The 13,083-nt window shown below is 38.4% G+C and overlaps 1 protein-coding gene across 1 annotated transcript in view; it reads left to right on the plus strand.

Annotated features, from left to right (window-relative positions):
- Positions 1–13,083, plus strand: part of THBS4 (thrombospondin 4) — a 42,331-nt gene that overhangs the window by 14,676 nt on the left and 14,572 nt on the right. The window contains exons 5-14 of the mRNA XM_063295572.1: positions 582–664; positions 1,455–1,506; positions 1,865–2,037; positions 2,638–2,775; positions 4,966–5,043; positions 7,619–7,771; positions 8,440–8,544; positions 8,798–8,905; positions 10,722–10,881; positions 12,728–12,846. Coding sequence (XP_063151642.1) covers positions 582–664; positions 1,455–1,506; positions 1,865–2,037; positions 2,638–2,775; positions 4,966–5,043; positions 7,619–7,771; positions 8,440–8,544; positions 8,798–8,905; positions 10,722–10,881; positions 12,728–12,846 — 1,169 coding nt within the window. The remainder of the gene's footprint in view (positions 1–581; positions 665–1,454; positions 1,507–1,864; positions 2,038–2,637; positions 2,776–4,965; positions 5,044–7,618; positions 7,772–8,439; positions 8,545–8,797; positions 8,906–10,721; positions 10,882–12,727; positions 12,847–13,083) is intronic.

Consider the following 13,083-nt stretch of genomic DNA (forward strand, 5'->3'; position numbering starts at 1 on the left):
GCTCTTCCACAGCAGCAGGATCACTCGAGTGTGTGGTTCTTGGGCCCCTTTTTCTCCCTTTGCCCTCCTTTTTCCGGAATAGTGGATGATGGAAGCATTCCTTTGATGCAACCATGTAGGGGAATGATGAGAAATACTTCAGCAGAAAGCATCAACATCTTGTTCTTTTCTTATTTTTTGCAAGCAGGCACATAAGGAAGCTGTTCCTTCTTTAACAATGGAAGTGCATATTCTTAGAAATTTATTTGCTTGGTGGGCATGTTTCTTAGTATTTCTTTTCTTAGCAAGCCTTAACAACCCAAAATAATTTCAATGGAATTTCTCTAGCAAGTGAAACCTAAAAAAACATGGATGCATAAGATTTGTATATTTTGTGTATTAATTGAAGTTAATGGTGGTTGACACTAAGTTATCTGATACATAGGTGTGCCATAATGTCATAATTCTTTATAAACAGAGGTTTCTGGGATAAATTGCTGTATGGAAATATGATATGTAAAACATGCCTTGTATGTGGATTATGTAAAATATAAAAAATAAACCTGTATTTTAAGGCCTGATTATCGTATGTGTCTCTACAGGTGACTTTAACAGGCAATTATTAAGTCACATGTTGCAGATGAACCAAATACTAGGTGAAGTGAAAGATCTCCTCAGACAGCAGGTACATGTGGGCTTTCTGTAACAGCTTCTTTGTTTTGCATTAAGAAAAACATATAATAAATAGTTTTAGGAAAGGAATTGATTGTGTTCAAATGTACACAAGGTGGTTTAGTCTTCCCCAACTTGATGCTCTTCTTTCATGTGCTGGATTTCCATTCACATAATTGAAAATGAACATGAAGATGTGCCTAATTTTATGAAATTATTTATCAGCAGAGAGCCCAATCTTTCAAACACTTTTAGACCTGCCAAAATTATGGAGAACCTTAGAGCTATGTAGGGTGATAATGAAAAAAGAAAATGAAGCAAGAAATGTATGTCATGGTTTAGTCCAGACTCTAAAGGTATTGAACTGCCTGATCACCACTGCTTAGTAAGAATCTAGATCACTACATGCTGATTTAGATGCTGGAGTGGAACTTTAATTCAACAATCAAGCTGAACTCACAATAAAGGTAATATTCATAGAAATGATAAGGTGTAAATTTTAAATTAATACTTTGCCTTGAGAGAGGTAAGCTTCTAAACTCAGACTTAAATATTAGCTACTCTATGTACTTCTGCTAAATTCGAGAGCTAAAATATGAAACTGGGACTGTTTACTTGGAATAGACTTGTCATAAGTTCAGTATGAATAAGTAGGCCATATCAATCTCATGCTGAGCATTTACAAACCTAAGCTATGCTATAGCATTAATTGTATAATGTGCCTTTTCTGGACAATAAGTAATGATGACAGAATCATTTGAGATAGATGGCTCTGTTTAATACATTTTATTTATCCAACTAAGGTTAAGGAAACAGCATTTCTAAGGAATACTATAGCTGAATGCCAGGCATGTGGTAAGTCCTTTTGACCTCCTGGATTAAAATATGATTTTTATAAACTTTACGATTAAACCACAAGAAACCTGTTGTTAGGCTTAGCTGTTAGGTATGTAGTTAGGTGGCATGAGATGACTGATTTTTATGGGGCTTCCTTCCATTTAAATAATTGTGGAATTATGCACATAGCCTTAAGTGATTACTATAGCAATTAATTTAATAGCCCCAACCTGTGCATGCTGCTGTTCACATAGTAACTGCAGAAATGAACTGCTCCGATTCAGTAGGAGAAATTATCTGCTGGCTTCCTGGGTAATGTTCTCGTTAGCTGCCTCAAGATTTACTTGATTTAAAATGCTGTACTTTATAACCATAGGACTGAGAACTGGAAGTTTCCCCACTCCTTCCCCACATCCCCCCAAACCCAAATGTGAAGCCGGGACTTGTTTCCAAGGGGTGCACTGCACGGAAACAACAGATGGGTATCAGTGTGGCCCTTGTCCTGAAGGCTTCACTGGAAATGGGATTATTTGCACAGATATTGATGAGGTAAGCTATTCTTCGTGTGTTTTTAAAGAGAAGCCCCAGGGCTAGCCTGCGGTATTTTGCTACCTGAAACACAGGTGTGTCCCTGGCTATGCTGTCTACAGAAGCTAACTTAGAAGAGAATCATGTTTTCTACTACACCCAAAGGCAGCAGGCAAAGTTGCAGGCGTCAGGGCACAGGTAGCTTTGTCCTCCAAGGGAGGGGAACAGAGGAGAATTACTACATTTGCCTCTTTGCATTTGTTCCCTGTGGGAGGTGCCTCACTCTGCCTTATGGTAGGGCTCGCCCTGCGCAGACAGTCAGGAACATGCAGTGGAATCCAAGCTGTCTCCTCATTCTCTAGCTAAGGATAATTTCTCGATGTCTAGAGCACCATTGTCATGAGTAAGGATGGGAGCCCCCTGCTCGCCATCCTTACTCATGACACCATTATTTTAAAGAGGAAAATTGTGGGGCTCTCTTTTAAAGTGTTGTTAACATTAGTATTAGGGATTCAGAAATGTGAGCCAACTGGGGCACCTAACATATATCTGTGTGTTTAACTCGGTTGGCTGGATGCCTTGTAATAAGTATGCAGTATAAATTGGATGTTTGTCTTTCAGTGCCAATATAATCCATGCTTCCGAGGAGTGCAATGTGTGAACATGGCTCCAGGTTTCAGATGTGAGGCCTGCCCACTTGGATATATTGGGCAGATCATCCAAGGAATGGGAGTAAACTTTGCCAAAAATAACAAACAGGTTTGTCATCTCAATGCTGTTCTTCCCCAACCAAATACAGTCTGGTTCCTATAAATATTTTGCTTTATGTAGCTGAAGTAATCTTTCTTCAAGATCTAATTAGTAATTTCTGTACAAATGCCTGCATTGTTTCTGTATATACAGCAAAATGTGGATTTATTTTATTAATAGGCACACTATTTATTTCAATTGATGGCCTCCTCATTCCAAAGCCTCCAAGGGCCTTGTAACATTTTAAAAGTATTTTCTCATTGTTTGGGGCTGGTCCAACACATGTATCCTTAGGCTGTTCCTTGCTGGCTTTTTTTTTTTCTTCATCTTGTGCACCATCTAAAATGGTGCTTTGTTCCCATAAAAACTAATTTGCTTGCTCTGCCTCTGTCTTTTCATGGATGGACAAACCTAGCTATTTCACCTAAAGAGATGGGCAGTTTCAAGTAACTCCATTTCTAAAAATGGAGGAGACAGAAGATGTGGCTTGGTTCTCTGTGCTACCTCAGCCCCTGATAAAGAAAGGTGGAAAGCACAAAGGAGGAACGTCCATAGGCATCTGGAACTGTGATAATGTGAAAATGAGGAAACGTGTGTCATGACATCCCGTGCAAACCCTGGTCTCTTGTGTTGGCATCATACATGTCATGCATTTTGTTAGTTGCCTCCCTGCCCCCTCTCCCCAGGCTCCTATGGCCACATCATCCATGGGATTGAGAGACAGAGTTTTAGAAAAAATGAAGAGGAGGTTCTTGGATTTCCTTTTAAAGTATCATGCCTATTTTAATAATTTAACTGTTGTTTTCATCTGCTTCTCACCTCAGAGGCTTGCATTCATGACCATCCAGCATTTATGACCAGAAAAGGCTGTGAAAGTTGCAAAAAGGAGATTTGAGGGCTGCTGGTGTCCCTGAGGTTTCAAGTTGCCCCTTCCTCTTTCTAGACCCTAATTCGGTGTTTCTCAACCTTGGCAGCTTAAAGATGTGTGGACTTTAACTCCCAGAATTAAAGCAAGCTGGCGGGGAATTCTGGGAGTTGAAGTTCACACATATCCAAGTTGCTAAGGTTGAGAAACACTGCCCTAATCCAAAGGCCTGCAGCCTTCTCCGATGTTCTGTGATCAGATTATAACAAAAAGGAAACCTTGTGGCTTAAATTTCACTTCGTTTTCCCTTGTCTGTTTTTTGCTTTGTTTATCATCCTGCCTCATGAAGAGTTCTGGGAACCTCAAAAGTTCACCCATTATCTTGGGAGCTTAAGTTGATTTCAGAAAGATTAATGTTTTAATATGGATTTTATATTTTTAAAAAATAAAGAAATGTCTATAGTCTTTATTCACAAGGACCTGCAACTCAAAATAAAGACATCTCCACAAAGAGCTAATATAGAATTATTGTGAGCTCTGTGTGAAATGTTTTGCTCATTTGCAATAACTGTTTTCATTTGTTCCACAATTAATTTAGTAGCTGAGTCCCCTCTCTTGTATCTTCCGTCCTAAATCATCTAGTCTTTGAAATATATATTCATTTATATTGTATGGACTGTTTGGTTTCTTACAATTTAAGCAATTTTGGGAACAAAATCATAAACTTATCAATCTTGTATGTCCTGTCAGCTGCCCAAGCCATGACCCACCTTATCAGACTGGCCACAGCTGGTCTCCTGCATCCCTACTCCAGGTCAAGCTCATACAAGGAAATCACAAATCATACAGTTATCTTCAAGGATACATGGAAATCAATCACAAAACATATAGTTGTGTTCAGAGATTACAAAAGCAAGCAAGGAAATCATAAAGCATACAGCTGTTTTCAAAAATTACAAAAAGGTGTCATTGAGTAAAAGTATATCACTTCTGACAAGGACATTGAATACAGGTTTCAGCACAAATACACATATTCTCATATACAGGCTCATTACACATGTTTTCATATGCAGGCTCATTATCAGATGCTGACCCAGTATTAGTTCCCTTTATTTCAATTCGTACCATTTCCATTCTCATCAGACTGAATACACCTGCTGCAGTAGAATGATTTGACTTTTTATTATACTTTTACATTATATCTCAATTATTATTTAATACTATAATTCTTTAAAGAATATTCTTTTTTGTATATTTTAAATATTCCTTGCTATAACCACTTTGTTCTTAAATACTGGGTTTGTTGGAGTTAACTTGCTTTTTTATTATATTAGGTTTGCTTGGACATAGATGAATGTCAGCGCATAGGAAATGAAGGTTGTGTCCCAAATTCCCAGTGTATAAACACTATGGTAAGCAGGACTTACAGTTGTCCGAATTCTTCATGTTTCAAAAACAGCAGTAAAGTCGTCTTGCTGACAACTTTTTCTTTGGTGAATAGAGGAAGGCACAAGAGGATCAATTATCCTTGACTTAATACTGATCAATAGTAAAAACAGATAAGGACATGGAAGTAGTAGAAATGTGAGGAAAAAGTAATTGAGTATTGCTGGAGTTCTTGATTTTAAAGGAACTAAATTTGAGTGCAATCAAATGCATATTTCAAGAAGGTAGAAACTCATAAACTCAGAGCAATTACTAATTCCTCTCATTAGCAGAAGAAACTAATGGGAAAATGAGCTCAAGATAGGGGTTAGTTCTGAAAAAATGCATGTGAAAACAATTCCAATGAGGGGAAAAATGCAAGACATCAGAAACCAATTTGGTTATAACTAAAGCTTTGTGAAGATCTGAAAAAAGGGTATTTGTAAGAAACAGAAAGTAGGCTGAATCACAAAAGAAGAATACAGAAAGACAAGGCAGAATTTTGGAGCTGGTCTCAGGAAGCTGAAAGTTCAGAATGATCTGAGGTTAGTGGAGGGTGCTAAGAATAACATAAAAATGTCTTCTTCAAGGAGAAAGGAAGGAAAGAAAAAGGAAAAGCTATTCAATGGATGGTGATATGCTAAATACAAAGAAAAGGTAGACAAACCTAGCTCCTATTCTGACTCAGTCTTCTCCGAGTAGAGGGTATTTCTTCCATTCAGTAATTAGGAAGAGCAGGATGAAGGGGCAAGGCTAAAGCTTGAGACTGATAGAAGCACAACGATGAAATACCTCCTTACTTTGAATAGTTTTGATCTCCAAGGCTAGATGAATTGCATATAAGACATGAACCTCTGTTTGTGAGGCAGGAGGGGTGTCAAGTGAAGAAATATACATCATGATGAAAATGCCATGACTTCCATATTTGCATCAGGTGTTGGGACACGTGTGTAAGGGTAGGGTTTGCATCATGACACAAGCATGTGTGTATAATCATCATACTTCATAATGGCTTGTTGCAGCTGCTGCTGCTTGTAAGAGATTGAAGGAACTTGCTGATAGTTTAGCTGAATGTTTAAGTATTATCCTTAAGATGTCTTAGATAAATGGGAAAATGCCAAACGACTGGAGAACAAATTTTGAACCTAATCTTCAAAAAGGAGTAAGAGGAGGATCCAAGGAACTACAGAGCACTTAGTTTGACAAAAATGCCCACAAGAATTCTAAAGCAGATTGTAAAAAGATTTATCTATTAACCGTCTTGAAAACAATGCAATAATTACCAGAAGTCAGCATGGATTTGGCAAGACAAATGTTCCCAATGGAATCTCATTTTTTGGTTAGATACTTTCCTTAGTAAGTTGGGGAAACGCTACAGATTTAATATATATGGATTTCTGCAAAGCAATTGAGAAAAGCGTCCTGTGAAATTCTGATTAGCAAGTTAATCAGTGTGGACTGGATGGCATGACAATGAGGTAGATAAACAGATGATTTGAAAATCGTATTTCAGAAAATGCGTGTTCTTCGTCAAATTGGAACTGAGGTATAGAGTTCCTGGGCCTGTACTCTTCATCATTTTATTAATAATCTGGAGGTGGAAGGAATGTTATAATATAATTTATTGTATGGAGGTTGTTTTAATTAATTATTGTAAATCACCTAGAGTCCTCTGATGGGAGGAGATGGGTGGGGACTAAATAAATAAATAAATAAATCTTTACCAGATTTGCAGATGACGCAAAATTGAGTGGGACAGCAAATATTTCAGAATACGGAAATAAAATTCAAAGTGATCTTAACAGGTTAGATACTATAAATGGGCTGAAAGTAATACAGTGAAACTTAGTACAGAGAAATGCAAAATTATTCACTTAGAAAATAGATGCACATATATAAGCATAGAATCAGGGTTATCTGGTTTAGATGGATGGATGGATTGATTACATGTATTTCTATCTTGCCACAATCAAAAAGACTCTCAGCAGCTTACACAGAATAATAGCGCTCATAAAAACAGTTTGGGAGTACTGTTTAGTTAGAAAATGAAAATAAGACAGCAGTATTTGAAAAATAAAGGAAATCCAGGTTTAGGATGCATCAAACAAATGTAATTCCCAAATGATAGGAAGTAATAATTCTACTTTATTCTGTGTTGGTCTCACCTTGAGTTTTATATCTAGTACTGGACATCACACTTTAAGAAGTGTAGATAAATTGGAATAGGTTCAGAGAAGGACAGTAAAGATTATCATGGGGCTAGGAATTATCCTATTCAGAAGAGTTGGAGGATCTGGGAATGTTTAATTTTGTGAAGAGAAGACAGAGGGAAAATATTCCTGGGATTCCTGAGGGTGTCACGCAAAATAAGTCTTCTGTCTTTCCAGAGTATAATAACAAATTAATGATTTTAAGATACAGGAAAGCAGATTCCAACTAAGCATTAGAAAAAATGTTTAGCAAGTGAACAATTGAACCACTTAACCAGGCAGTGGTTGGCTTTTCTCAATGGATCTCTTCAGTTGCAGTGTTTAGTTTATGGATTTATTTGCTTTTCCCAAGGGTTCTTACCACTGTGGTGCTTGCAAGCCAGGATTTACTGGAGACCAAGTCAGAGGGTGCAGGGCTGAACAAAGCTGTAGAAATCGTGTTCTGAACCCTTGCAGTGTCCATGCCCATTGTTCGGAAATAAGGCAAGGGGACATCTTGTGTGTTGTAAGTCAGTACTCTTCCCATAATTTTTTTAAAAATATATAACTTAAACAGGGCAAGCAAAAAAAATCATATTTGACAAAGAAATTATATTTTGTAATTTATTTTTAAAATGTGCTATAGTGGTTTTTGGAAGTAACTTATTTTGTTTTGGGTTTTGGCTTTTATCAAAAGATCTCTGCGTTAATACATTTAAAAAGAATTTGTCTTAGCTTGTCTAGCTTTCCCAGTCTGGTACATTTCAGATGCGCTGGGACTGCAGAATGTCAGCCATATCATCAGTCATCATCTCATGCTGCCTGAGAATTTTGGAAGTTGCAGACATTTCACATTTGAAGCAACCCAGATTGGAGAAAGGTGTAGTATGTATGTGTGTAGAAGGCTTAGGATATGTTCTAAATAGGATAGCATTATGACATACTACACCCTTGCCCAATTTAGTATCCTCAGCTATTATGGGACTGCAGCTCCCAGTTCATTGGCTATGCACTTGGAAATTCCAGGGCCTACCAACTGAACCCATTCAGAGGACATCAGATGGAGAAGGCTGACATACTAGGACAGAAATCAAATTCTTTTTTAACTTCAGTTGAAAAAGAAAGAATAGCAAAGACTATGCCCACGAAGGCATCTTCAATGTTGCTTTCATTTTGTAATACTTTTGCTCACAGTGTGGCATTGGCTGGGCTGGTGATGGCTTTCTGTGTGGAAAAGATGTTGACATTGATGGCTATCCTGATGAAGAACTTCCATGCTCGGCTGAAAGCTGCAAAAAGGTTAGCAGTTCAGCAGAGGCCTGGGTGACAAGATGAGTATGTTTCATGTTTGTTTCGTGTTACACTAACATTTTGTCAAAGAACTGCTGATAAAAAAGAGAACTGTAAACCTGGTGTCCTAGAGATATATTAAAATACAATACCTATACCTCCCATTTGTGCTAGCTGGTGATTACGGACAGTGTAGTACATCTCATCTGGTGGCACTGGTTGGAAAAGAGTGCTCTATATGTGTACTTTATTTTCTGTGTAGGACAACTGCAAGTTCGTTCCAAACTCTGGACAAGAAGATGCTGATGGAGATGCTGTGGGAGATGCCTGTGATGATGATGCAGATGGGGATGGTGTTCCTAATGATCAGGTACTGGTTAGAAATAGCATGTTTTCTGAATTTAAGCAATCCTGCTACCAATCTGGACAAAAGGTACCATTGTATCAAAAATTAATCCATCTCTGTGTTAATTTTTACCATCATCTACCAGCACTTTTGGCACTTCTAGAGATTTAAAAAATGTATTTTTATGCAATAGTTTAAATGGGCCAAGACAGATATTAAAAATGGTGAGAGGAATTGGGGGTGGGGAAGCATTTTGTTCTCCAAAAATATTCTGTACAGGCCTTAAGAATTGCAATTTAAAAAAAAGTTTCAAAAGGACATTTCTAGTCTGAAATCACAATGTATTTACTAAATGTTACCTATTTTATTTTGTGGAGCATGGAAACTAAAAAAATGGGCAATAAGAAGGTGACTAAAGAAAGTAAATGGTTCTCAGTATGCCTATCTTTTTACTATTAATCTTGCTATGCAAAATAACAATCAGTGACTACAAGCTGGGAAGGAGTTACATCTCTTGGATTTGACTTTCTAGTAATTGTAAAGGCTTCTGCATCTATCTATGCTCTGGGTAACAGATAGTGCTCTTGATAGTTAGCCTGGTTTTGTCAAACAAAAGAAAAACATTGGTATGGGAGGGCCAAAGGGGACAAGAGAAGTCTACTGGATGCCTACAAACAGCATCTTCTTTAGTGTATCTCTCTTACCAACTAATCTGTTCAGGTAACTTTTGAATTTAGATTACCAGCATTCCTTCATCCAACCCTTCTGAATCCACTTCAAAATACATCCAAAATTGATGCAGGTCTTTTGGTTATTTTCTTACCTATTCAGACAGGAGGATGCAGTGAGCATAAATATGCTTACATATTTGCAAGTCTTTACAGCTTGCAAAGAACCATCATGTTTTTAATGCCTTGCAGAATGCCATCTGGGTTAGGGCCATCTGAATCTCAGGAGGTGTTTCACAGGACAGGGGTAGTGACAAAGAATGTACCCTTCCTAGATCCCATCAGATGATATTGTTTAATCAAGGGGACCCAGAGCATACCCATCCTATTGGACTTCATGGGAGGGGCAGGAATAATTGGAGGCAAACAGACCCACAAATAATCTGGCCCTGTCTCATGAAGGACTTTATAGGTGACAATCAACACCTTGAATTGCACCTGGAATTATGACCTTTGCAGGTCTGTAAAACAAAGGAAAGCTGAAATAAGATCATAAGCACAGTTGTGGTTTCACTTAGCAACCACTTCACTTAACAACTAAGTTGCAGTTGCAATTGCACAACTCAATTGTGGTTGCTAAATAAGGACTACCTGTACTAGAGATGTTTCTCCCCATCCAGGACCCCACAGCATCTAGAAACTGAGAAAGTGTTGGCATCACTTGGCTGGCCTGGGGTAAAGATATATAAAGACTGATGATATCTAATCCTGTACCATTAGATGACCTCAGCCAATGGCTTCATACAGAGATTAGGTAGGAGTGGGGAGAGGGTAGAGCCCTGTGCAAAGCTGGTCTAGAAGGATTCCATGATCCATGGTATTGGAAGCCACTGAGAGATCAAGGAGGGCCAGGATGGATGCACCACCTCCATCCCAATCCTGCCAGAGATTATCCACCAGCATGATCAATGCTATCTCAGTACTCTATCTGGGTCTAAAACCTGACTGAAAGGGATCCTGATAATCATATTTCAGGTTGGGGACATGGCTGGGACCACCTAATTGCCTACTCTATGAAGTGTCCCTTTCAAATGCTTTGCACAATCCTTATAAGGAATATTTCTGCTTTAGACAGATTGTATCTAAGAGAGATTTATCTAACTCTATTTCAGGACAACTGTGTCCTGGCTTCTAATGTTAACCAGAGGAATAGTGATCAAGATATCTTTGGTGATGCTTGTGATAACTGTCGCATGGTATTAAACAATGACCAGCGGGACACTGATGGAGACGGCAAAGGAGATGCCTGTGATGATGATATGGATGGAGATGGTGGGTCAATCTTCATTACTAAGTCATACTTGAAAGTCATGTAGGCAACTACATGTGGCATTTAGGGTTTTGTAGTTTGCACATCAAGAATCATCTTTAGGTAACTGTACGTGCTGTGGAGCATTTCAGACCTTCTTTCTCATATCAGTTAATCAGAAAGCTACCTTTGAAATCAGAGATGCAGTGACCACATTGCTACATCATGGGCAAGGGATGGGGATGGGAACACAGCCTTAAACTGAAAATCAGGCAGACCCAGACAAAGCATCTTCATTCATTCCTTGCTCTGATATTGGAGGCACTGACATTTCTAAAGCCCTGCCTGTAACAGAGCAGCAGCACAAAACTGAAGATGCAGAGCTGACAAATCTTTCCTTTCCTGGATGCTCATTTAACTAACAAAAAAATCTTCCTGATGGTTGCAGGGATTCCTATTCATTCGCCTTCACCTCACCCCTGCCTCTTGGGCTGGAGGCATTGGATTGAGGGTTGGCAAGGCTTTGGATTCAGCCTCTCTTCCAGCACACCTCTACCTAAACCCATCATGTTTCTATTTCCCTGTTTCTTGACATTGAACAGATGTCTGGAAACAGTGTCAATGTGCAGCAGGGGATTTTCAGCATCAGATTTCTGGTTGGTCCTCTTATTCTTGCTTCAGAAAGTACACTCTAAATTATCTTGTCATCCCTGGAATATCTTCCCAGAATTATATGTTTGTAGGCTACATTTCTTCCAGCACATGGGTGCTTCTCAGAACCAGACTTACATTATTATTGTTGTCCCCATCATGTGCTGCTTCTGTTTTATCTCTCTTTTTCCAAGGAACTCACATTGAGGCTTACCATTTTATTTTTAGAAGAACTCTTTGAGGCATATTAGATGATGGTGGTGGGTTGCAGCTGGCCCAAAGTTTTCAAGTACTTTTCTCTTTCCTGCTCCCACTTTTTAATGAATGTTTTATTGAATATTACTTTTATATTGTCTTATATTTTAAATATTGGTGTATTATATATTTTGAGTCAGGCATACACTTTGCCATATGAAGCACAGATGGATTCACACACATACACACACACACACACACACACACACACAAACTTGGCAGCCCTCCTAGATTCTCAATTCCTGCTCAAAGAGCAGATGGTAGCTGTGGCTAGGAGGATCCATTTGGGGAAGCCACTGCATCCAGAACCAACAACGGAAGCTCTCCAGATCCAGGAAGTTCTAAAACCCATGACCATTTGGTCTTACTAGGGATAGTATCAAAAACTGAGAGTTCAAGTAGGGCCAAGATGGATACACCACCTTCATCCCGATCCTGCAAAAGGTAATTCACAAGTGATTGTCTCTGTCTCTCTACCATTTCTTTAAAATAATATTGCATATAAACATATATAAAAAGCAAGCCAAGTACTAATTTGAAAAAAGTCTGCCCAGTCGACTCATTCTATATTCTGTCTACCAGGCCATCCTAAGAATTGTGAAGTGGTAGATCAGTGGTGAACAATCTTTTTGTAGCTAGGCTCAATATTTATTTTTCCTTTTTTTTTCTAGCCATAGGGAGATTTGTTTCAGGAACTGAAAAATGTCAGCCTTTTTTTTTTTTACATGGATGCATTCAAATAGTACTTTTTGCGGTGGTTTAAGAAATCCCACCCTTATTTTTGCCCTGTCCCCCAAGGAAAAAAAACCTCAGCAAAAGTTGTGATGTCAAAATTGGTCATTGTGCCTTGAATTTCTGTGATCTGATCTGGGAACATTCTGGGAGTTATGGAAACAAATTTTTCCCATCCTGGTGTTTCAGTGATCAGAAGGTGACATTAATTATGTGTACAATTTTATTCAGGGATTAAGAATGTTTTGGACAACTGTCAGAGAATACCCAACTGGGAGCAGAAAGATCAAGACAATGATGGTGTTGGTGATGTATGCGACAGTTGCCCTGATATTAGCAATCCCAGTCAGGTGAGCAGATAGCTGGTGTGTCAAGGGCATCAGTCTTCAGTGGAATTAAAAATGAGAATGCATTTGCTATAAAGCTTCATGTTTGTTAATCTTACTTCAGCCCGTTAAAAAATTACTTTGAAATATGTATTCAAAGCCATTGCTATCCCACCTTATCTTCATAGCCTTGCAGCTAAGTCAAGAATATTGAATTAATACCAAATGAGAATAGTTTTTAATAGCCAAGCAAATGACTCC

Source organism: Candoia aspera, chromosome 2, assembly GCF_035149785.1.
Source record: "Candoia aspera isolate rCanAsp1 chromosome 2, rCanAsp1.hap2, whole genome shotgun sequence".
NCBI classification, from domain to species: Eukaryota; Metazoa; Chordata; class Lepidosauria; order Squamata; family Boidae; genus Candoia; species Candoia aspera.